At 47.1% G+C, this 24,987-nt stretch overlaps 1 protein-coding gene across 4 annotated transcripts; it reads right to left on the bottom strand.

Annotated features, from left to right (window-relative positions):
- Positions 1–687: 687 nt before the first annotated feature.
- Positions 688–23,658, bottom strand: LOC110533174 (palmitoyltransferase ZDHHC5-A). 4 transcript variants are annotated; one of them, XR_005034198.2, is made up of 11 exons: positions 21,822–23,658; positions 16,647–16,768; positions 14,881–15,038; positions 14,185–14,357; positions 13,496–13,598; positions 10,919–11,010; positions 10,177–10,303; positions 9,831–9,951; positions 9,442–9,554; positions 3,878–4,966; positions 688–3,101 (listed from the first exon to the last, which is right to left on the bottom strand). XR_005034198.2 is itself a non-coding variant. In XM_036933551.2 (11 exons), exons 1-11 carry the CDS (start codon positions 21,974–21,976, stop codon positions 2,873–2,875), a joined length of 2,379 nt encoding a protein of 792 aa, XP_036789446.2. In that variant the 5' UTR covers positions 21,977–23,658; the 3' UTR covers positions 688–2,872. The 4 variants fall into 4 exon arrangements, 3 of the variants coding, with proteins under 3 accessions (XP_036789446.2, XP_090043512.1, XP_090043513.1); XM_036933551.2 differs by having other exon boundaries at positions 3,981–4,966; XM_090187387.1 differs by lacking the exon at positions 688–3,101 and adding an exon at positions 9,130–9,152 and having other exon boundaries at positions 4,893–4,966; positions 21,822–23,184.
- Positions 23,659–24,987: the final 1,329 nt, after the last annotated feature.

Raw genomic sequence — 24,987 nt, 5'->3', positions numbered from 1 at the left:
TGGTATATGGCCAATTTACCACTAAGGGCTGTTCTTAGGCACAAATCATCAGAGTGCCTGGACACAGCCCTTAGCCATGGTATATTGGCCATAAACCCGAGATGCCTTATTGCTATTATAAACAGGTTACCAATGTCATTAGAGCATTAAAAATTAATGTTTTGATATACCACTGCTGTCAGCAAATCAGCATTCAGGGCTCATCCCACCAGGTTTACAATTAAAGATAAATGGGAATTTAAGCATTTTTAGCAACATGTATGTTTTGGTGGCATAATGTAAAAAAAAAAAAATACTGCATAGTTTCCTATGAACGCGAAGCGAGGCGGCCATCTTTGTCGGCGCCGGATGTTGAACCTACATTTTGGCACCGCCTTCTGGTAGTGACGGCATTTAAGAGTTACGGAGGGAGGCGAGTCTGAGTTTGCTCCCTACATATGAACCTGAGAACTACTGACTGATGTAAACCCCACAATGATTCTCTGGCCCCTTAACAGAAGAAATTCTGTTAAGTTGCATGAAAATCTACTGTAACTGGATCATAACTTTTAATTGCCAATGTGGAATCCTTTGGTCCAACTTAAAAGTTCTACTCTGAATGTGTAGTAAGTATGGGACAGACTATGTTCTGCCCTTTCTCATGTGTTGCATTGGCAGACCTCAACTGCAAACAAAAATAACACTGCCTTTGGTTTTAAATACTTTATTACCAATGCTCAAACACACACGCACATACACACATGCACACGCCCACACACATACAGAGCTATACAGTACTTTTTAAATTTGATTTATTTATTTCAAAACACCCAAGTCCAGGGCCTGTACTTGTCTAAACATCATCTGTAAGGGCATTGGCTGTTCCTGATGGCAGTCAAACATATTGGGCGACGTGCTTTTTTTTTAGTCCTAGACCATTTTGTTTCATTCTACGCTCCTGACTGGTCAAACAAACTGTCAGTCTAAAGCAATGCCCTGTAAATTGTCTTAAAATCTTGCAAAAAAAAGAAAAGTACAAATTAAATATAAAAAGGATGTTACTGACTTTCAGCTGCTCATCATTGGTTTAAACCATTAACGAATATAAGAGTAGGTTGATATGAATCTCTTGCTCTCTCTGGATTGGTCGCGCCAAAGCATGTGATCCTCGCTAGTTTCTCAATAGGTCAGCTAGTGGACTGCAACCAGAGATGTCAGTATCCGGACCAATAAAACAAAACATTGGGTGTGTGTTATGGCATTCTATTCCCTACATAGTGCACTGCTTTTGACCAGAGTCTTTTAGGCCCTGGTCAAAAGTAGTGCACTATATAGTGAAAAGGGTTCCATTTCAGACACACCCATTACAAAGCTCAGAAGTAAACAATCAGAAAGTACAGCGGGGTATTTCTGAAATATGCCCCAAGAGAAGTCGAGTGGTTACTGTGTATCAAAGGACTTTAAAAATGCTACATCGCCTTCTTTTATCAAATACATTGTTTCCCATTGGCTGAACCATATCATTGTCCAGCTCCTCTCTTTGGCTGAATACTCAAAACTCAGCCTCTGATTGGCTGGTGCAGCCATCAATCCAAATTAGCCGCATTCCAGTGCTAGTCGGAACTAGGAAACTGACATTTTCGACTTGCTACCTGGTTGAACGTGGCACGTGTTTAACTAAAACCAGTTAATAAGTCAGAAATGTCCCAAGTTCCGACTAGCACTTGAACGCGGCAACAGTTTCTTTCCTGTTTGGTTATAATTCTGAAATTAACTCAAAACCAGAAAAACCCTATATCAGCCCGTTAAAAAAAAAATCTTATCAACAGCTATATATAAATTCATATAAAATAACATTTTGAAATTAAATAAGTAAAATAAAAAAAAACACCTTGATTATCAAGGCCATTGCTCCAAAGTTTGTTTAGAAAAGGCTGCTCCATCTTTAGTACAGACCCGATGATTGTGTCACTGGTCGAGTTTCTTATTTTTTATCATTCCATTGGTCCTTAAGTGAAATCTCCGCCCACTCGGGGAACCAGGCCAGGCCAAAAACGAACTCTACCAATGATCCTGCCATCTACTACAGTTTAGCATCTCCATTTCTGATTGGTCGAGAGAGAATGGCAGCGTGATCACTAGCCAATCACAGTGGTCCATGGTGGCCGGTGCATGCCACAGTCACCTTTAAATGCCACTGATTGGAGGAAATCACCATAAATTCCAAACCATATAATTCTGTACAGAGAATGAATCATTACACATTTATGAATGAATGAAAGAACATTTTTGTTTTTCTCTTTAAAATATGGGCTGTTTTTACAAGCAGCCCAATCCAGATGTATTTTTCCCAATCAGATCAGATCCTTTTTCTTTCTCAGAGCTGATCTGATTGGTCAAAAAAATATCAGAATTGAGCTGCCTGTGTATACGCAGCCATGTTGATCTTCCTTGTTTTATCCAATAAAGGCAAACCCAGTTGTAACTGTCAATCATTCCCACAGAGTTCAATCTGCCCAGAAATTGGTGGATTGTCAGAGTCCCTCCCGCCTCTTATGATTGGCTCCCTGGGCCCGTAAGCCCACCATGTCATAATGGTGTATTGTGTTCTTGAATGTGATTGGTTAAACAACTTCCTCCCAAATAGTTCTGTAGTTCCTTGACTGGAGGTCTCTGAATGAGAGAGGAAGTCCGGAGTCCATCGCATTTGGAAGAAGAGCAAGAAAAGTCTGTCGTTTCACTCTTCCTCATCACCCAACTTTTAAAACGTCTGTTTATTAAAAGCTTTCCTCTCCTGAAGGGTCCGAGAGGCAGAAATATCATCAGTCAATCTCTGACCCCTCCTTCACCTTCAACCCCTGACGCCATTAGTCGGAGTAGCCGCCCGTCAAACTCAGACTGAAATCTCATAGGTGGTCCCGCCGACGCCCGTCACTTTCTTCACCCCGCCCCCCGGCTTGTGGGCGGGGCTCTGGGTGATTCCAGGGCTGGGATAGGCCTGTCCGGGGCGAGTGGACATGCTGATTGGGTGAGAGGGGGAGGAAGGGGTGGAGCCTGAGGAGGAAATGGAGGACCTGGGCTGCCCGTTCGTCCGGCTGAACAACTTCATCTGAATCTCGTCCCTGGATAGAGAGAACGAGAGAGGGAGGGAAAGAAGGATTAGTTAAGAAATTGGAGAGGAAGAGCGCACACTCGGGGTATATACTAAATGGCACCCTATCCCCTCAATAGTGTACTACTTTTCACCAGGGCCCAAAAGAGCTCCTATTCACTTTAGGGAATATTGTGCCTTTGTGGAAGCATTCATAATCAATCGATGGGATATATCATGCAGGGGTGACCAAGGGCTGTTACATACAGATATCTTCTACTGTAATCCTATAGTCAAACAGAGGGACGTCATGCTGGATAAAAATGACACACGCAGAGGGCAACAGGATAAAACATATCCACAACTACATCGATAACACAACCATGGTCTATGGTGGACAAAATGCATTTTGAGATGGTCAACAGTAGTACACTACATAGGGAATGGTATGTCATTACATAATGTATTGTGATGTCTCATAACAAAGACCTACACGTACAGTAACAACACCATCACATAGTGAAGGGAACCAGGACAGGCGACAGAGAGACAGTTCGGGACAGAGAAAGACTGAATGGAACAACTACAGCAGCCGAAAACAGACAGCGGGTACGTACCAAATGGCACCCTATTCCCTATACCGTGCGCTACTTTTCACCAGAGCAGTGGTCAACAGTAGGGCACTCTATAGGGAAAAGGGTGACAGTCGGGGCTGAACCAACAGAAGCAGTGATGAGGAGAAGCACCGACTCTACAGACGAGTGGAAAACACACAACGGGGGGGGGAGAAGAGGTAAAGGAACTCACAGGAGCCTGGGAGGAGGAGGAAGAAGAAGAGGAGGAAGAGAAGGAGGAGAAGGAGGAGGCAGCGGGCTGCAGTCAGTCGGTAAAGAGCAGAGCCGTTACTCACTTAGGTGCATGGATCCCCCCTCCCGCCCCTCCCCCTCCGGCCGAGGCCGACGCCTTGCGCACCATCCGGTACTGCATCTCCGCCGCCGCCGCCGAAGAGTACGACAGAGACTTCCCCAGCGGCGGGGGGTGGGGGGAGCGCGGGGGGTGCGTGGAGGGGGCCAGGGGGGTGTCCGTGGACCGGGTGCGGTACGGGTAGTGGTGGGGGGCGGCAGAGTCGGACAGGAGCGGGGGTCGGGAGAAGCGGGGGGGTCTGGAGCTGTGGCTGCTATGGTGGTGGTGGTGGTGATGATGGTGGTGGTGTGGGTGGGGGGGCTGGGGGGCCGCGGAGGAGGGAGGGGGCTGAGAGTGGTGGGAGTGGGGATGCGATTCCTGGAGATAGTGGGCGCGGTGTGGGGAGGAGAGGAGGGCTACGGAGGAGGCGGAGGGCTGGTGGAGCTCTGCGTCTCTCTGCTGGCTGAGCTGGGCCGACAGGTAGGGGGAGGAGTACCCCAGGATGGGGGGTGGTGCCGGGGTACGGTGGTGCCCGGGCGACATGTCGGGTGCGGCCGACTCAAAGTCGGGGCTCTCGGAGGGCGTGAGCAGGCTGTCGTACGATAGGCTGCCGTTGCGCGGAGGAGGCGTCTGATTGGCCAGGCTCTTGTAGCTCGTGGAGGTCGTTGCCTCGGAGACATGCGTTGCGTTGTGGGCGGAGCCAGAACGCATGCTGGAAGAATGGGAAGCACCTCCCCCTCCACCGGAGGATAGAACCGTTGGGTCTGAAAAGGAGGGGTAGGAACGTCCCCCTAGAGAGTAACCGGGGATACCGCCACCCCCTGACCCTGGTGCCCCCCCTCCTCCAGGTCTGTCTCCACCTCCTCCCAATCCTCCTCCCCCTCTCTCCCCTGGGGCCTCTCTCCCATCCAGGCTGGGTTCAGAGCGGAAGCCAGGCTGCTGGCTGGACTGGAGCAGAGAAGACGACTCCTTCAGACTGTCCCCTCGACTCATCTGGTGGGGGGAGAGAGAGAGGGGGGGGAAAAAGAGAGAGAGGGGGTGGGTGGGTGGGGTAGAGAGAGAGAGGGTGGGGTAGAGAGAGAGAGAGAGAGGGTGGGGTAGAGAGAGAGAGAGAGAGAGAGAGGGTGGGGTAGAGAGAGAGAGAGAGAGGGTGGGGTAGAGAGAGAGAGAGAGAGAGAGAGGGTGGCGGAGAGAGAGAGAGAGGGTGGGGTAGAGAGAGAGAGAGGGTGGGTGGGGTAGAGAGAGAGTGGGTGGGGTAGAGAGAGAGAGGGTGGGGTAGAGAGAGTGGGTGGGGTAGAGAGAGAGGGTGGGTGGGGTAGAGAGAGAGGGTGGGTGGGGTAGAGAGAGAGAGAGAGAGAGGGTGGGTGGGGTAGAGAGAGAGAGAGAGGGTGGGTGGGGTAGAGAGAGAGAGGGTGGGGTAGAGAGAGATAGAGAGGGTGGGGTAGAGAGAGAGAGAGATAGAGAGGGTGGGGTAGAGAGAGAGAGAGAGGGTGGGGTAGAGAGAGAGAGAGAGGGTGGGGTAGAGAGAGAGAGAGAGGGTGGCGTAGAGAGAGAGAGAGAGGGTGGCGTAGAGAGAGAGAGAGAGGGTGGCGTAGAGAGAGAGAGAGAGGGTGGCGTAGAGCGAGTGAGAGAGAGAGGGGTAGAGAGAGAGAGAGGGTGGGGTAGAGAGAGAGAGAGGGTGGGGTAGAGAGAGAGAGAGGGGTTGGGGTAGAGAGAGAGAGAGAGGGTGGGGTAGAGAGAGAGAGAGGGTGGGGTAGAGAGAGAGAAAGAGTGGGGTAGAGAGAGAGTGGGGTAGAGAGAGAGTGGGGTAGAGAGAGAGTGGGGTAGAGAGAGAGTGGGGTAGAGAGAGAGTGGGGTAGAGAGAGAGAGAGGGTGGGGTAGAGAGAGAGAGAGCGAGATAAAAAGAAAAGAGCCAGAGGTAGAGAAAGAAAGAAAGAAAGAAAGAAAGAGGGAGAGAGAGTAGATAAAGTCATGTTAACTCTAACCTGGAATGAGAATTGGATGTCCAAATGTACAGACAAAGCACTAGACCAGTACCAATAAAACCACAGTGGGAAGAACAAGGTGAGACATAGGGGAAGGGAACAACTCTTTCAGGCCAGATGCATGGGCTTCACTATACACAAGGGGTCTGCTGCAGGGGGAAGAATATACAGGCCTACAACTTTTACAATGCCCACATGGCTTCTGTAGCAGTTTGTTATCTTTACAACACATAGGACAGAAGAGACACACACAGTATATATAGCCAGATGGCTGTGGGATAGGGGGGGAGGCAACATGTGTGCCCAGTGAAACAATAAGCTTGTGTCTAAAAATGGCACCCTAGTACACATTTAGTGCACTACTTTTGGACCCACAGGGCTCTATATAGGGAATAGAGTGCCATTTGGGATGCTCAGCATGAGAGTTAATGAAATGGATGTTGTTTGGGCTAACAGATAACACAGTTAAAAGAGTTTATAGAGCAAAACAACCATCTTCTCTCCCTGCTCCTGACAGAGCTCTTCTAACACATGGGCCGTGTCCCAAATGGCACCCTATTCCCTATATGGTGCACTGCTTTTGACCAGAGCCATATTGGGACCTGATCAAAAGTAGTGCACTATATAAAGGGAGGGATGGGCAACTTTGATGGGGGAGGGGGCCACAAGAAAATCTAAACTCATCCCTAAGGCTCGCGGGTCTGCGTATCCCCCCACGTTGCGAGCAAAACATTTTAGTATCCCCCCCACTTGAGTTTTAAAGGAGGCTGGCGGTACCTTAATTGGGGAGGACAGGCTCATGGTAATGACAGGTGCAGAATCAGTGGAACAGTATTAAATACATGGTTTCCATGTGGTTGATGCCATCCCGTTTGCTCCGTTCCAGACATTATTAGGAGCCGTCCTCCCCTCAGCAGCCTCCACTGAATTCTACTTATTTTGCCATGGGGCAGAGAGAGGTTTTTGCTATTTTAAATATGATATCTGAGTAACAAAAAGCAAATGGGGCCCACCGGTCGGTAATTCGACTATGATAACAAGTTTAGATACCTGGCCGCATGACTTACGTAGAAATCTAAAACATTTTTGTTGGGCTAATTGACTGACTCTGTGACCCGACTTAACAAGAGAAACTGATGATGCACAACCACATTTAGAAACTGCACCTTGTGCATTCTAAACTCAGCAACAAAAAAAAGAAACCTCCCTTTTTCAGGACCCTATCGTAAAAATCCAAATACCTTCACAGATCTTCATTGTAAAGGATTTAAACACCATTTCCCATGCTTGTTCAATGAACCACAAACAATTAATGAACATGCACCTGTGAACGACCGTTAAGACACTAACAGATTACAGACGGTAGACAATTAAGGTCACAGTTATAAAACCTTAGAACACTAAAGAGGCCTTTCTACTGACTCTGAAGAACACCAAAAGAAAGATGCTCAGGGTCCCTGCTCATCTGCGTGAACGTGCCTTAGGCATGCTGCAAGGAGGCAAGAGGACTGCAGATGTGGCCTGGGCAATAAATTGAAATGTCCATACTGTGAGACGCCTAAGACGGCGCTACAGGGAGACAGGACGGACAGCTGATCATCCTCGCAGTGGCAGACCACGTGTAACAACACCTGTACACGATTGCAGGTATTGTACAGGATGGCACCAACAACTGCCCGAGTTACACAAGGAACACACAATCCCTCCATCAGTGCTCAGACTGTCCGCAATAGGCTGAGAGAGGCTGGACTGAGGGCTTGTAGGCCTGTTGTAAGGCAGGTTCTCACCAGACATCACCGGCAACAACGTCACCTATGGGCACAAACCCACCATCGCTGGACCAGACAGGACTGGCAAAAAGTGCTCTTCACTGACGAGTCGCGGGGTGATGGTCAGATTTGCGTTTATCGTCGAAGGAATGAGCTTTACACCGAGGCCCGTACTCTGGAGCGGGATTGATTTGGAGGGTCCGTCATGGTCTGGGGCGGTGTGTCACAGCATCATCGGACTGAGCTTGTTGTCATTGCAGGCGATCTCAACGCTGTGCGTTACAGGGAAGACATCCTCCTCCCTCATGTGGTACCCTTCCTGCAGGCTCATCCTGACATGACCCTCCAGCATGACAATGCCACCAGCCATACTGCTCGTTCTGTGCGTGATTTCCTGCAAGACAGGAAGGTCAGTGTTCTGCCATGGCCAGCGAAGAGCCCGGATCCCAATCCCATTGAGCACATCTGGGACCTGTTGGATCGGAGGGTGAGGGCTAGGGCCATTCCCGCCAGAAATTTCTGGGAACTTGTAGGTGCCTTGGTGGAAGAGTGGGGTAACATCTCACAGCAAGAACTGGCAAATCTGGTGCAGTCCATGAGGAGAAGACGCACTCTAGTACTTAATGCAGCTGGTGGCCACACCAGATACTGACTGTTACTTTTGATTTTGACCCCCCCTTGGTTCAGGGACACATTATTCCATTTCTGTTAATCACGTCTATGGAACTTGTTCAGTTTATGTCTCAGGTGTTGAATCTTGTTATGTTCATACAAATATTTACACATTAAGTTTGCTGAAAATAAACACAGTTTACAGTGAGAGGACGTTTCTTTTTTTGCTGAGTTTACTATTCTAACTCTCAACAGTAAGTTGAGACCCAGACAGAGTTCCCCAAAAAAACAAATACAAATATTTATTTTATTGTTCCCTTCAAAAAGGCCTGCGGCTGCCAGTTGCTCTTTCCCGTTATAGGGGATAGGGTGCCATTTTTTGACACAAGCACAGTTTTGGTTGTATTGAGCCCAAAGGAGGCTCGTGCGACCCTGCCTGTTCGACTGTGCACCTTGATGCCCTCTTGTGGAGAAAACGTCAAACAGCAGCTGGGCCATTGACGGTCCACTGTGTGATTCCAGAATTGATTTGAAGTGAATTATGATCAGATTGTGTGACATATAGGAAGCATACCGTACATGTAAAATAGGTCAAATACAAATGTAATAATATGTTAATTAACTTCCACAAAACCTTTCTACAACAAGAAATTGCTAGGGGAGAATCTTTTACACAAAACTGTGGGGAAAGCGTTCGGCTAAAAGACGACACACAAGGTTGGGTAACAAGAAAAAAGCACAGACACTCAAACTAAAGAAAATAAAGAAAAATAGTCCAACATTCACTTACTGATACTGTTCAACTGAAAGCCACTGAATAACCAATCAAAAGGCAGGAAAAGAAGCCACGAGTAAAAACAGAGATGCATTAACAAATCATAACAAATCAAACGATTAAGGACAGACAGGCAAGCAGCCAACGGAGATGTAAAATATAAATCTGAGTCAGAGAGAACAATGTGTGTGCCACCCGAAGTAGTGTGATATGCATCCTACCTCGCACAGCATTTACACAGTCTTTCACACAGAGACACACAGTCTTCCACGGTCACTTTATGCGCGAGCTGGTTGGTTGGCATCAAAGACAGTGTGTGTTTGTTACCTGGTTGGCGTAGGCATGGGTAAGGGCAGTGTGGTTCTTTCCTGGACTGCTATAGGTCGGCCTGTATTTATACATGGTGGGTGTGGGCGGGGCTTTGTTCAGAAGACTACTCTCTGTGGGGAGAGAGGGAGAGGGACAAATAAATTAACTCAGGTACATAATTGTTATCATAGGTAAAAAACTTTATTTTCTTTTATCAGCTAAGTTGACTGATAACACACTTATTCACAGCCACAACCTGGGTCATGTTCATTAGGCACCAAACGGAAGGAAACAAACAGGGAGGGACAACCTGACCATGTCCATCAGCAAACCGCTTGCTTACCTTTTTCCATTGCAAAACGTTTTCCTACGGTGTGTAGTAATGAGTACAACTCTGGTGAACGTACCCTCGGTGTGTTGTCCCTGGTGGCCTCTGGACAGGGCGGGGTACCTGAGCTCTGGTTTGGGAGGAGGAGGGGGCTCCGCATCGCACGACTGACTCTCCATCATCTCCAGACTACTCTTAGACTGAGAGGGAGAGAAAGAGGGAGAGAAGCAAACAGAGAAAATTAATGACATTAAATAGAATAAATGTCAAAGTCTATACAACCCAGTGTAGTGGCAGAGTGGAAACTGGAGAGCATTAACTATACACAATGCTGAGAGCAAGAAGGAGCCATGAACAAACAGATCGTGTGTGTGTGTGTGTGTACGCGTGTAAATGCGTCTACATGGGTCTTTGTCGCGTCATACCCGGTGGAGGTCTCCGTGGATACCGTTGTCGAGGACCTTGGCGGCCAGCTGGGTGTCAGTGAGCTGTGGCCGGAGGAACGGAGGCTGGACAACCACACTGTGAGGCTTCCTCTTCCTCCCCAGGTACCTGATGAAGACCAAATCAAATCGTGTTATTTAAAAGCACAAGGAGGAAGAGGAGAAGAGGGTAGCTGATGGAGAGGGGGAGGGACAGGAGGGAGAAAGAGTAGTAAGCGAAGGAACGAAGAAGATGAGGAGGATGAAGAGGACCCATTGAGTTCGAGGACTCATCTTTGGATCTGTGCCATTATGGCACCTGTGACAGCATCTCCATTTAAAAGTAGTCACTTTTCTTAATTAGTGATTTGAAAAAAAAAATCTGTTATTGTGGCCACTAGATAGCAGTGTTCTATCTTTAATCCCATTTTCAACCAAAGGCAACCCAATTTGAAGAAAACAACGCTCTGGTCATTGGCTGATTGCTCCCAACCCATAGCAAATCCCACCCAGTTGACTACTTTAAAAAAAGGCAGAAGCCCTCAATGGAAATGTCCAGGCTAAAAACGGGTTGTATCCATCTAGAGTCCTCTATCCAGCTCTAAGCGGACCTAGTCTCGGTCATCAATCAAACCCCTAATAGCATGTAGGGATGACAGCAGCTCAAAACACTGTTTGAACTGATAGTAATGCAACACTAATAACATACTGTAAAACCATAGACAATGATGAGAGAGAGAGAGACCTGGGCGCTTGGGAGCTGCAGAGCACGTGAGAAACGTTCTTCCAACAGCCATTAGTGAAAGGGTTCACTCCTCCCCTAAACTTCCCCGTCACCTGGGGGAGAGAGAGAGAGAGAGAGAGAGAGGGCACAAATGGAGAAAGAAAGAGCGAGAGAGAACGATAGAGAAGGTTATTCATTCCCCTCAAGACATCCTCCATTCATCAACACAACATATTTAAAGTGAAAACATCAGACATGGAGAGTCATATAAAAGAGGGAGATAAATGGAGGGAGGGATGAGGGAGAGGACGACAGAGGATTATTCTCTCTCCGTGATGAGATTATGACCTGTATGTTTTCATACCGGGACGAAGGGGGGGGGTCACATTTTCGAGGATGATCATGGGGCTGTTGTTGAGATTAAATGTTTTGGGCCTTTAAGAACGACGTCAACACAAGCCAACGGTTTAGATCTCAGACAACAACAACAACAACAACAACAACGTCAGATAAGAGGGTGTGATTGTTTGGGACGGGTTGGGCGGAGTGTTGGATCTGACGCTAGCAAGGGGTCTACATGTCTCTCCAGGGAGAAGAATGGGCAGGAATAAGGAGACAACTCCTTTTCTGTAAGCATGTCATTGCACTGTTTACGCCCGCTGTATCCTGTGTACATGACAAATAAACTTTGATTTGATTTAACGTTGAGCTCAGTCTCTGTTCTCAAGGGGTGTGCAGTATTTTTTTTGTGGTAAGCATCTCTCATTATTTACGTGATGACAGCTAATCTTTGCAATTGCAGGGCAAATTCTAGTCGGGGAGGCTGCCAGCCGTGCTTAAATTTGTAAATCGGGAGGTGCCAAAACAAAAAGTGAGCGCGAGAGAGGGGGGAGGGGGGGGGAGGGGGTGACGACCTGGGGAGATCAGCATGATAACAAAATGAATCTACTTTTTTTTTTAAAAAGCATTGCATGCATATCGTTGCATTGTTGTGAAATTGTTACAACATTTACTTGTTAGATATTACTGCGCCGTTGGAGCTAGAAACACAAGAATAACATAGATAACATCTTGCTAGACACGTGTATGTGACCAATAAAATGTGATTTGATTAGCGCCGTGGCACAGAGCAGTAGAGAAGAGGCACTTACAGAAGGTGCACCACTTTGGGGTACATTTATTTAGTAGCCTAGAGTCCGGGGGAAAATATTGCATGCAATTCTACTGTCATCTGACATGACTGGAGACCGGCAGAATGTGTTTTAACCCCGCTCAAATGACATGACAGGCTTACTTTGACACTCACAAACTGAGACTCTTAAAGATCAATAAAAAAACGACCTGGTCTTGAATCCATCAATAGCCTAGAGGTCTAGGTGTGTGGAGACGCATATTGTAGGAGGAAATTACCTAAAAATGCTAAAAATCCTAAATCGGGGTCACCCGATGACGCGCAGCTCACTCGCCGGCGGCGGCCGATGCGTTGGTGCCAAAAGCCTATATATATCTCACTCGTTTTGTTTTGTAAAACAATATTTGGAAGCCGATCAAACATTTTGTTCGCCTAGAGAAGAGAGATCAAGAGTATTGTCTTTTCAGCAGGAACCATTTGCTTTCCAACCCGTTTTGTCTGGCATGCTGCTCACCGACCGATTTGCCGCGCGTTCCCGACTGTAGGCTGTGTCTTGTTATTGGGATACACTCAATCCACAGCTAGGTAATTGTTTCAAAGAAGACACTGACCCTCAGTGGCTAAATTCTAGGCCTAAACATGGTGTAGTAATCTATTCTGAATGATTTCATTGATTTCTGACAGACAGCAGTAACACTATAACTTTGGCTAATGTGTTTCAATCTATGAAGGGTGTTGCAGCTCCTCCAGAACCCTTTGCTATGATTCTATAAATAAATGATGAAGTGCAACTCTGGAGAGACGAGAGTCGCAGGCTCACGTCTAGCAGAGCAGAGAGAGATCTTGGAAAGGGGAATGTCATTCTAGTTCTTGTGAGAGTTACAAGCGTGCTACTCATACAGCCACGGCCACGCGTTGGGTCTCAAACGCGGGTTACAGGAGGACAATTCACCAAGAGGCAACTCCAAAATGACACTTTGGCCACTTTTATTCACATTTTTACATTGAAAAAAAAAGCGACTTTTATTTTTTTGAGCCAGAAAGAGATACTGGATCCGGCCAAATTAGGTTCCCGGACCGAAACAATCCAAAACAGAGAGGTGTTGGATCCCGTTTCCCGGCAGGAACCCGGCTCAAATTAAGCACTGGCTGCCAGCTTTTGTTCCAGCATCTTGGCCATTAGGACATTTCTGACAGAGGTAAAAGCACTTTGAAAACTACAGTTGTACCTATTAGTTGGTGGTTCATTCCTGATGTGTGTGTGTGTGTTGTACCTGTTAGTTGGTGGTTCTTTCCTGGTGTATGTGTGTGTGTGTGTTGTACCTGTTAGTTGGTAGTTCATTCCTGGAGTGTGTGTGTGTTGTACCTGTTAGTTGGTAGTTCATTCCTGGAGTGTGTGTGTGTTGTACCTGTTAGTTGGTGGTTCATTCCTGGTGTGTGTGTGTGTGTGTGTGTGTGTGTGGTACCTGTTCGTTGGTGGTCCGACCCCGGGCCACCAGTACCATGTGGAAGCCAGTGAGACCAGCCACCGGGATGAAGAAGAGACCAGCCACACACATCACTGCCATACTGAGAGACCAGCGGTTGAGGAGAGAACAGAGACACCAACTAACACACTCTTAGGGGCTGCGTGCCAAATGGCACGCTATTCCTTACATAGTGCACCAGGCTAACACTTCCCAAATGTGTTGAAAATTAAACACCTATAGAAGCACGCCGTCCGACAGATGGAAACACAGTCATCTACCGCCCCAAAACACACACACCCCAACCAACCTACACATCCAACCACACCCTCTCGCAACAAAACACACACACACCAACCAACCTACACATCCAACCACACCCTCCCGCAACAAAACACACACACCCCAACCAACCTACACATCCAACCACACCCTCTCGCAACAAAACACACACACACCAACCAACCTACACATCCAACCAAACCCTCTCGCAACAAAACACACACACCCTACCCCTCCCAAAACACACACACACCAACCAACCTACACATCCAACCAAACCCTCTCGCAACAAAACACACACACCCTACCCCTCCCAAAACACACACACACACTCACTAACCCCCCCCCCCCCCCAAGAACCCAGACTCCTGGCTTTCAGGACATTCCAACACCTAAGTACAGGATACGTGACGGCAGAGTGGACCCTGTCCAGCTGCTGTGTGTGGTAGAGGATGTAGAGCAGGCCGAAGCCAAACACTCCCATGATGTGGACCGTCAGGGACAGCAGGAACAGGAAGAAGTAGCGGTAGTTCCTCCGGCCGATACAGTTGTTCACCCACGGGCAGTGGTGGTCAAAGTCCTGCAGGGGGGGGGGGGGGGGGGGGAGAGGGGGGGGGGGACAGGAGTAAAGGGCGAGTTAGAGCCGTTTGTACAAAGTTAAAGGGACAGTGGGAGATTTGGTGCTGGTGTATGTTTGTGTGTGACACTGACAGGAGAATTGAGCTGAGGGCTCATTCCAACAGAGGTTTGTTCAAAGGCATCTCTCCAACCCTGTCCCTGTAGTACTACCCTCCTGTAGGTTAACTCCAACCCTGTTCCTGGAGAACTACCATCCTGTAGGTTAACTCCAAACCTGTTCCTGGAGAACTACCATCCTGTAGGTTAACTCCAACCTTGTTCCTGGTGAACTACCATCCTGTAGGTTAACTCCAACCCTGTTCCTGGAGAACTACCATCCTGTAGGTTAACTCCAACCCTGTTCCTGGAGAACTACCATCCTGTAGGTTAACTCCAACCCTGTCCCTGGAGAACTATCCTCCTGTAGGTTAACTCCAACCCTGTTCCTGGAGAACTACCCTGTAGGTTAACGTGTGTGTGCGTACCTCCACACAGTTGTCACACACAGAGCAGTGTGAGCAGCGGGGCGGTCTGTAGAAGCGGCAGGTGGAACACCATTTCATCCTGACCTGGATGCCTCGGATCTCCACCGTCTTGTAAAGCGGAGCGCGGAAATCATCCTCCTTGTCCTCATCCTCATCCGCTGGAGCAACCCACACACACACACTGTTAGTACACTAGCATGAACATCACCCTTACTAGATCAGCATAAACATCCCCCTTACTAGATCAACATAAACATCCCCCCCTTACTAGATCAGCATAAACATCCCCCCCTTACTAGATCAGCATAAACATCCCCCCCTTACTAGATCAGCATAAACATCCCCCCCTTACTAGATCAGCATAAACATCCCCCCCTTACTAGATCAGCATAAACATCCCCCTTACTAGATCAGTATAAACATCCCCCCCTTACTAGATCAGTATAAACATCCCCCCTTACTAGATCAGTATAAACATCCCCCCCTTACTAGATCAGTATAAACATCCCCCCTTACTAGATCAGTATAAACATCCCCCCTTACTAGATCAGTATAAACATCCCCCCCTTACTAGATCAGTATAAACATCCCCCCTTACTAGATCAGTATAAACATCCCCCCTTACTAGATCAGTATAAACATCCCCCCTTACTAGATCAGTACAAACATCCCCCCTTACTAGATCAGTATAAACATCCCCCCTTACTAGATCAGTATAAACATCCCCCCTTACTAGATCAGTATAAACATCCCCCCTTACTAGATCAGTATAAACATCCCCCCTTACTAGATCAGTATAAACATCCCCCTTACTAGATCAGTATAAACATCCCCCCCTTACTAGATCAGCATAAACACCCACACACCCCCTTACTAGATCAGCATAAACACACACACCCCTTACTAGATCAGCATAAACACCCACACACCCCCTTACTAGATCAGCATGAACACACACACATCCCCTTACTAGATCTGCATGAACACCCACACATCCCCTTACTAGATCAGCATGAACACCCACACATCCCCTTACTAGATCAGCATAAACACACCCACACATGCCCTTACTATATCAGCATAAACACCCACACACACACACTCTTACTAGATCAGCATAAACCACACACACATCCCCTTACTAGATCAGCATGAACACACACACATGCCCTTACTAGATCAGCATAAACACACCCACACATGCCCTTACTATATCAGCATAAACACCCACACACACACACTCTTACTAGACCAGCATGAACACACACACACACCCTTAATCGACCAGCATGAACACACACACACACCCTTACTAGACCAGCATGAACACACACACACACCCTTACTAGACCAGCATGAACACACACACACACCCTTACTAGACCAGCATGAACACACACACACACACACACACCCTTACTAGACCAGCATGAACACACACACACACCCTTACTAGACCAGCATGAACACACACACACACCCTTACTAGACCAGCATGAACACACACACACACCCTTACTAGACCAGCATGAACACACACACACACCCTTACTAGACCAGCATGAACACACACACACCCTTACTAGACCAGCATGAACACACACACACCCTTACTAGACCAGCATGAACACACACCATTATACTATATTACACTGCATTGGCAGGAGACAGTCATACAGAGAGTTTGCAGAGAGCATGAGATGGAAGAGGCTGGTGTTGTTATACACCTGTGCAACACACACACACACACACACACACACACACACCTCTGGGGAAGATGCCCGGGTCCATGAAGGTGGCCATGCAGAAGTTGGCCAGAACGAACAGGAAGATGACACCGTTGTAGATCGGCACGGCAACCGAGAACTGCTCCGACAGCCATGGACACCTGAAAGAGAGAGGGAGGGAGAAGAAGAGAGGGTTTAAAGAAGTTCGATCAACTGTCGTTATTCATAACAAGAACCACAGCAATGCCCCCGCTGCCTCTGAACACCTCAATAAAAGGAAGGAATATCACGGTAGCATTGTTGACAGTAAGCTCCCATCTATGAATTTCAGAGGGGTTACATTTGTCCCGCCCCCATCTTTCAGCCTCGTAGCAAACCAAGTGGCAGGGCTGCCCTTTTGGTGTGCTTTTCTGGAAATGTTTTAATGAAGGAGTGGGCCCTTAAAAGCAGTGTTTTTGACAGGGGGGGCAGTGGCACTACAGGACAGCTTGTCTCATTGCCATGGGAATGGGGTGACCCACATGTCGCATGGACAACACCCTGACAGAGAGAGAGAGAGAGTTCATGCTAGGTTTAGCAAAGACTGCATTTGTCTAGTGAATAAAGCACTTTCGCACTAAACCGAGTTGAGCAAATTCAGAGGGAGACGGATAGGGGAAAAAAGAGCGAGAGGATGAGATAGATATAGAAGGACAGGGACACAGAGAGAGAAGGACAGCTCTTTATTAAGGGTGACAGATGCTGGCCTATTTCCCTCGGTTCCAGCATGGTGGTGGTGGTTGTTGTTGTTGTCTGGAGTAGAGCTATGAACTGACAGGAGACGACCTCCACACACACACACCCTGACGTTGATCTGTCCTGTCTATCCTACTCTGCACTACTACTACTGTCACACACTCAATATGTGTGTGAGAGTGAGTGAGTGAGTGAGTGAGAGAGCGCTGAGGAATATGTTGAGTAGACAGAGATAGAAATGTGCTCATCTGTGGGGACACAAATGCGCGCACAGGAACACTACCTGATCTAACGAGCACACGAGGGGACAGCTTTATTACAGGCCATAGTGTCTAACTGTCTTCATCTCCCCCATAGAAACAACAGTGACAGCACCGTCAACAACAACAGAAGGGATCTGTTGCAGCTCTGTAGAAGCCTGGGTCTGTACTTTGTCAATGGTAGGTTACGGGGGGGACTCTTTGGGGAGATTCACCTACTGCTCACCTCTTGGCCACAGTACAGTAGACTAAATGATCACAGACATTGACCCGTTCTCTCTCAGCTCATTCACTGTCAAGCCGCTAGCACCTCTGTCTGATCACAGCCAAATTACATTGTTCCTCAAAAAAAACAGACATGGAAACAACCAGACATTCACAGCCCAATAAGCTGTACAACATCAGAAATTCATACAGATGGGCCCGAAACAGCACAGAATAATACCAGAAAGCAACCTGGAACCAAAACATCCAAACACTCTTAGATAACTTTCTGGATACCACATTCACTCACAGTAAAGAAGGCATCAATCTGGCAGTATAAAACATCAACTATATATTCAGGCAAACGGCAAAAGAAGCACAATTGAAATGGATAAAAAACAAAACAAAAAAGACCACAGATGACAAGTGGTTTGATGCAGATTGTAAAATTATAAGGAATAAACTATCCAACCAAAAGCACAGAGACCCAAATAATGGTGAATTACGCCTTCATTACTGTGAGACTTTAAAACACTATAAAAACGTACACCCAGAACCAAAAAAAGCACAGTTCAACAGCAAGCAGCTGACACTAATTGAGGAGTCCATAAACACACACAACTTCTGGCAAAATTGGAAAAAAACGATTAAAAAATCTAAACAAGAGGAATTAGCGATACAAAATGGTGACATATGGACAACTCATTTTAAAACACTCTACAACACCGTTCAAATTGACACAAACGCAGAACAACGCCAAATTCACGAGAAGTTGAATGGATTAGAAAAAGCTATGAAGGACAATCAAAATCCACTGGACTCCTCAATTACTGACCAGGAGCTCTAAGAAACTTCAGGCTCTCAAATTTAAAAAAGCATGTGGACCTGATGGCATCCTAAATGAGATGCTCAAACTCACTAGTGCAAAATCTCAATTGGCTATATTAAAACTGTTTAATTTGATCCTGAGTGTAGGTTATTTTCCTGACATCTGGAATCAAGGACTCATAACCCCAATATTTAAAAACGGAGACAAATTTGACCCTAACAATTACAGAGGAATTTGTGTGAACAGTAAGCTGGGGAAGGTTTTCTGTAGTTCTAAACTTCTTTAATAAGCACAATGTCTTGAGTAAAAGCCAAATTGGATTTATACCAAAACATCGCACAACTGATCATATTTACACCCTACGCACCCTGATAGATAAACATGTCCACCAAAATAATACCAAAATATACGCTTGCTTTATCGACTTCCAAAAAGCATTTGATTCTATTTGGCATACAGGACTGTTTACAAAGTTATTGAAAGTGGTGTAGGGGGAAAACATATGACATAATTAAATCAAATGTATACTGGCAATATGTGCAGCATTAAAATTGTCAAGAAAATAACAGAATTCTTTAATCAGGGACGGGGCCTTCGTCAGGGTTGTAATCTGAGCCCTGCACTCTTCAATATTTACATCAACGAATTGGCCACTATTCTAGAAAAATCCTCAGCCCCTGGGGTTAGTCTCCACAATTCAGAAGTCAAATGCCTACTCCTCGCATATGACCTATGCCTGCTGTCACCCACAGCACATGGCCTACAGCAGAACCTGGACCTGCTAGAGCAGTACTGCCAGACCTGGGCCCTGGCAGTAAACCCCAAAAATACTAAAATAATGATTTTTCCAGAGAAGATCCAGATCTCAGGAAATTAGACCAAAGTTCTCAATTGGTACAAAATATATAGAGTACTGCACACACTACAATTACTTAGGTTTAAAAATAAGCTCAACTGGACACCTTAATGAGGCAGCGAATGAACTGAGAGAGAAAGTACGCAGGGCATTCTACGCCATTAATAAGCGCATTCAAATTTAAATACCTATTAAAAAATGGCTAAAACTAATTGAATATGTCATTAAACCAATTGCACTCTATGGCAGCGAGGTGTGGGGTCCACTTGCAAAACAAGATTTCATCAAATGGGACAAACACCCCATTGAAACCCTGCATGCAGAGTTCTGTAAGATTCTCCTACATGTCCAGAGGAAAACTACAAACAATGCATGAAGGGCAGAATTAGGCCAATATCCACTAATAATAAAAACTCAAAACAGAGAAATTCAGTTTTGGAAACATCTAAAATACAGTGACCCCCTCTCATATCACTACCAAGCCCTGCAATGCCAAGAGCTGAGCAAAGAAAAGAGTCCCCTCATCCAGCTGGTCCTGGGGCGCACTGAACGCACTGAAGCCTCAGGACCAGAACATCCAATCAATCAGGATAAACCAAATTACAACACAGTCAAAACAAAACTATATTGCTTATTGGGAAACACAAGCACAAACACAAAGCAAAATGCAGTGCTATCTGGCCCTAAATCGACAGTACACTGTGGCTAAATATTTGACCATGGTTACTGATCAAAACCTTAGAAAAACCTTGACAAAGTACAGGCTCAGTGAGCACAGCCTTGCCATTGAGAAGGGTAGACACAGGAAAACCTGGCTCCCTGTAGAGGAAAGGCTGTGCAACCACTGCAGAACAGCAGAACCTGAGACGGAGCTGCATTTCCTGACAAAATGTCAAAAATATAAAACAATTAGAGAGTGTCATTTCCCCAAATTTGAAACCCTTATTCAAGGTTTCAAAGACCTCTCTGATGAGAGTAGGCTACCCGTCCTGTTGGGGGAGGACGCAGAGAGCTGTGGGTTGGCAGCACACTACATTACTGCCTGCCATTAGTTGAGTGACAGTGTCTGGCAGACCAATCAACCTGCACATGTCCTCTACTGTATACTTATTGTTATTGTTGAATGTATGGTTATTTTGACACTTGGTTATTGTTGTTACTGTTGTCCCGTTGACAATTTTGATTCTCATTTTTATATTGTAAATATCCTAAATAAGCTTTGGCAATATGTACATTGTAACGTCATGCCAATAAAGCAAATTGAATTGAATTGAGAGAGAGAGAGCGCGCTGAAGTGCATGTTGAGTAGAGAGAGAGAGAGAGAGAGAGAGAGAGAGAGAGAGAGAGAGAGAGAGCGCGCTGAGGTGCATGTTGAGTAGAGAGAGAGCGAGCTGAGGAGCATGTTGAGTAGAGAGAGAGCGAGCTGAGGAGCATGTTGAGTAGAGAGAGAGAGCGAGCTGAGGAGCATGTTGAGTAGAGAGAGAGAGCGAGCTGAGGAGCATGTTGAGTAGAGAGAGAGAGCGAGCTGAGGAGCATGTTGAGTAGAGAGAGAGAGCGAGCTGAGGAGCATGTTGAGTAGAGAGAGAGCTGAGGGGCATGTTGAGTAGAGAGAGAGCTGAGGAGCATGTTGAGTAGAGAGAGAGAGCTGAGGAGCATGTTGAGTAGAGAGAGAGAGAGAGAGAGAGAGAGAGAGAGCTGAGGAGCATGTTGAGTAGAGAGAGAGAGAGCTGAGGAGCATGTTGAGTAGCGACAGAAAGAGAGAGAGAGAGAGAGAGAGCTGAGGAGCATGTTGAGTAGAGAGAGCTGAGGGGCATGTTGAGTAGAGAGAGAGCTGAGGAGCATGTTGAGTAGAGAGAAAGAGAGAGAGAGAGAGAGAGAGCTGAGGAGCATGTTGAAGAGAGAGAGAGAGCTGAGGAGCATGTTGAGTAGAGAGAAAGAGAGAGAGAGAGCTGAGGAGCATGTTGAGTAGAGAGAGAGAGAGCTGAGGAGCATGTTGAGTACATGTCTTTACGTCTGACATTGCTCTGCTCTGTCCCATTGTCAGGGGTTGACTGATGGTGCACTACTCAATAACTGTCACACTACAGGCCGTAGGGGACTGGTGTGTGAGGACTGATGTGCATGCGAGTGTCTTTCTAGAAAGGCAGAGAACAAACCAAGTGAGGGTGTGTGTGGTGATAGCAGTGTTTATGTAAAGGTGTGGGTGTGTTTGAGGAGACGGTCTTGTGTGTTTGTGTGTGTGTGTCAGACTTGTGTAGGACGTGTACACGCTGTGCATTTGAATGTCTGTGTATGACGCGTGTATGAGTGTGTGGTTTGGTCGTACTCACGTGAAGCAGAAGAAGAGCGTGGTGGATCCCACCAGGAAGGCTGTCGCCGCTGACACGGGCACGTAGCGGGACGGGCGAAGTGGCCGGGACGGGGAGGCGGTGTGGGGGGGCGAGGGGAGGCCACCCACACCTCCACTCTTACTGCTGCCCGGCATCACACAGGGGGAGAGGGGAGGGGAATACCCAGGGAGGGAGGGGGATTTGTCTGGGGTGTGTGGATGGAGGGATGGATTATAGATAAAGAGCGAGGGAGAGATTAAGAGAAAGGGCACAGAGAGAGAGAGGGAGAGGGATTGACGGGGTTAGAGAGGGAGGTAGAGGAGTCCCCTTCTCAATCGGACCAGGACGAGAGAAGACCCACGTCTCTGCATGTTCACCGGAAAGAGGGGGATGAAGAGAAAGGGAGCTAGATCGGCCCTCCCTAAACCGCGTGTTCATAAAACAACTCCGTCCCTCTGCTTAAAGTTGTCGAGCGTCTATTCAACTTGACCTTCGGCCTCGTCTGAGAGGAGGGGGTAAGATAAGACAGAGGGTATTTGAAACGGGGGAGATAAGACAGAGATAGGGGGGGGGGTGGGGGGGGGGTTGATTGAGTTGGACTCTGACAGCTAAAGGCTTAAAGAAACTCCACTAGAAGGCCTTTTGTTTCAACACACAGGTCAACATAAAAAGTAGACTGGAACATGAAGCTAAACAAGAGCCGCTATTTAAAAAAAAGACGTGTTCTCGTAAGATTGAGGCGTTGCCGCTCTATGCTTGAAGTACTGGCTTTATACAGGAGGACGACAACGACAAGCTCTGCTCAAATGTGGGTCAATCTCAAGGCTGATGCTTTTAAATTGCTTGGTTTCTCCACTTTAGTCTTTAAAAATGGTTCCTTACAGTGGATTTGGGTAAATATCTTGACGTTTTTAAAAGGAATATCAAGAAATGTGTGCGTGCGAGAGGTAAATAACTTAATTGAAGGCTTAGTGATTGTACGATACAAAAATAAAATTGTGCAATAAAAAAAAAAATGTAAAAGCTGTGATATGGCTTGATCGTTTCGGTGGGGTTTAGAAAAATCTTGGACCCTCCCTTTTCTAAAGGAAAGAAGTAGGATGTCTCAGTAAAGCATAATGTATATGATTTGGTGAAGCCGTTTTAAAAACGTACATTTCCTCTTTATTCATTACAAGCTCACCCTCATCTAGTCCTTAAGACTCATAAACTCTTTTTTTTTTTTTTTAAACAACAACTCAACTTTGAGGGGTCAAAAGGTCAGTTAGGTACAGAGGATGAGGCAGATCGCTTTGGTTGACCTGCTATACATTCCCTGTTCAATGAAAGCCCGGATCAATAACTTAATATTTGAACGACCTCTGGTTCAGTTCAATGACATTCAGACCCAATAACCTTCTCCCCTTCCAGACGAAGATGACAGATTGCTTCCGTCTGCAGATTGTATGGTTCCGTCTGCAGATTGTATGGTTCCGTCTGCAGATTGTATGGTTCCGTCTGTAGCCTGTTCCGTCTGTAGCCTGTTCCGTCTGTAGCCTGTTCCGTCTGTAGCCTGTTCCGTCTGTACGCTACTCTTGTCTGTGACCGACTGAGTATGAATGTGGCTCTGACACAGATGTTTTAAAAAGGGGGATGGAGCGATCGAGAGGTAGAGATTGATTGCAAGGTTTTTGATTTGATGCGGGTCAAGACGTAAAAAGATCGCAACATAGCAGTTTATTTTCTGCCTCGATAGAAAGGTCTCACTGTAGCTGGTCTACTGTGTAAACAGAGAGAGAAAGAGAGAGAGAGAGAGAGGAGAGAAAAGGAGAGCAAAATGGTCTTTGATTGTGTCCAAGTGGGATTCTTGTCTCCCTGGTTGGCTCAATCCTCAGATGAGATGGGGAAAACAAAACAACATCAAAACAAGAGCGAAAAATCAGCGGAGACTAATATCAGGCAGTCCTGTAGTTGCTCTGGAAGTCAGCTAGTTTCCTCACTAAATAAAAATGGCTGTCCCTTCAGTCCAAACAGCATTTTCAAAACGCCAATGTGCTCGTAGGCGGACGCTCAGACGTTGGTCTTCCTGGTCGGGGCATCCCTGAGCCAACGGGAGACAAGCGGGAGGTCTCAGAGGTCGATCCCACCTGCTACAGGTGTGGGTGGAAGAAGACGTGTACACAGGTCAAATTGTGTGTGTCCCTGTAACCTGCAGGAGTCCATGAGGGGGCACATATCCGAAACACCCTGAAAGATCCTCCTGGAAAATGGTTAAAGAAAAACAAACAAAAAAATGTTTTTTTTTTTAAAACAACGTGACGTTGAACCCAGAGAGGAAGGGCCTGAAAATTAGAAGCTGGATCTCCCTAGTGGAGATTGATGAAGAGCTCCTCCCCAGTGCCTGTGGACATCCAAGGCCCAGCTGCGTTAGCTAGCCAAGGAGAGGACGATGAGGAGGGCCGTTAGTTACATAAGCCGCCGTCTCACTGAGCGAGGCAGCCAGCCAGCCATTCCCATTCCCCCAGGGCCATTCCTCTACTTCCGTCCCCCAGCGGAGTGCACCGAGAGGGGGGGGGGGGGGGGGGGGGGGGGCACACCCTCCCACTACGACCCCTGGGAAGCAACTCTGGGTCTCGGAGGGCGTGTCTGAGTGACTGCGAGACGTTTATGTGACTCTCTAGGGCTACTTCTAGAGGAGTGTGTGTGATTCTGTGTGTGTGTGTGTGTGTGTGTGTAAAGGGGGATAGTGGCAGTTAGGAGAGCAGTGTGATAATCTGTAATAAAAGATCCAACAGGTTTTCCAACAGGCACGGCCTCTCTCTCCACCCCGCTGGCGTGTCACTGGTGATCGTCCTCTCTGTAGTCAGATACGTCTTTGCACGGCCTCTAGACGTCTGCTGGGACACAGCTCCTATAGGGAGGGAGGAGCAGGAGAGTGGGGAGAGAGACAGATGGGATAGAGAAAGGGGAGGGTGGGAATAAGAGAGAGGGGAAAGCGAGGGAGAGGAAAAGCGTGGGAGAGAGATACACGTCTTTAGCTCCATCATGAACCACAGCCAACTCTATGTATGGGACGTCATCGTAAACAAAACAGCATTCAATGTCGAGCACCAACTTGTCTAGCAGGAAAGCGTCGGTTGTTCACCTTGCTTCTGCTGTGGAAGTGATCTGCTGTTGTCACTCTGTG

The sequence above is a fragment of the Oncorhynchus mykiss genome, chromosome 10, assembly GCF_057628025.1.
Source record: "Oncorhynchus mykiss isolate SJ-2025 chromosome 10, ASM5762802v1, whole genome shotgun sequence".
NCBI lineage: Eukaryota > Metazoa > Chordata > Actinopteri > Salmoniformes > Salmonidae > Oncorhynchus > Oncorhynchus mykiss.
The sequence above is the reverse complement of the archived record's forward strand: the minus strand, read 5'-3'. Positions and strand labels throughout refer to the sequence as shown.

Bases quoted from the DNA above. Each gene is read 5' to 3' on its own strand.
- LOC110533174 (XM_036933551.2), bottom strand. From the start codon at position 21,976: ATGCCGGGCAGCAGTAAGAGTGGAGGTGTGGGTGGCCTCCCCTCGCCC. The intron at 11,011-13,495 runs GTACCACACACA...TCTCTCCCCCAG, and splicing joins GTCGGACCACCAACGAACAG to GTGACGGGGAAGTTTAGGGG. The intron at 3,102-3,980 runs GTGAGTAACGGC...CTCTCTATCCAG, and splicing joins GGGGGGATCCATGCACCTAA to GGACGAGATTCAGATGAAGT.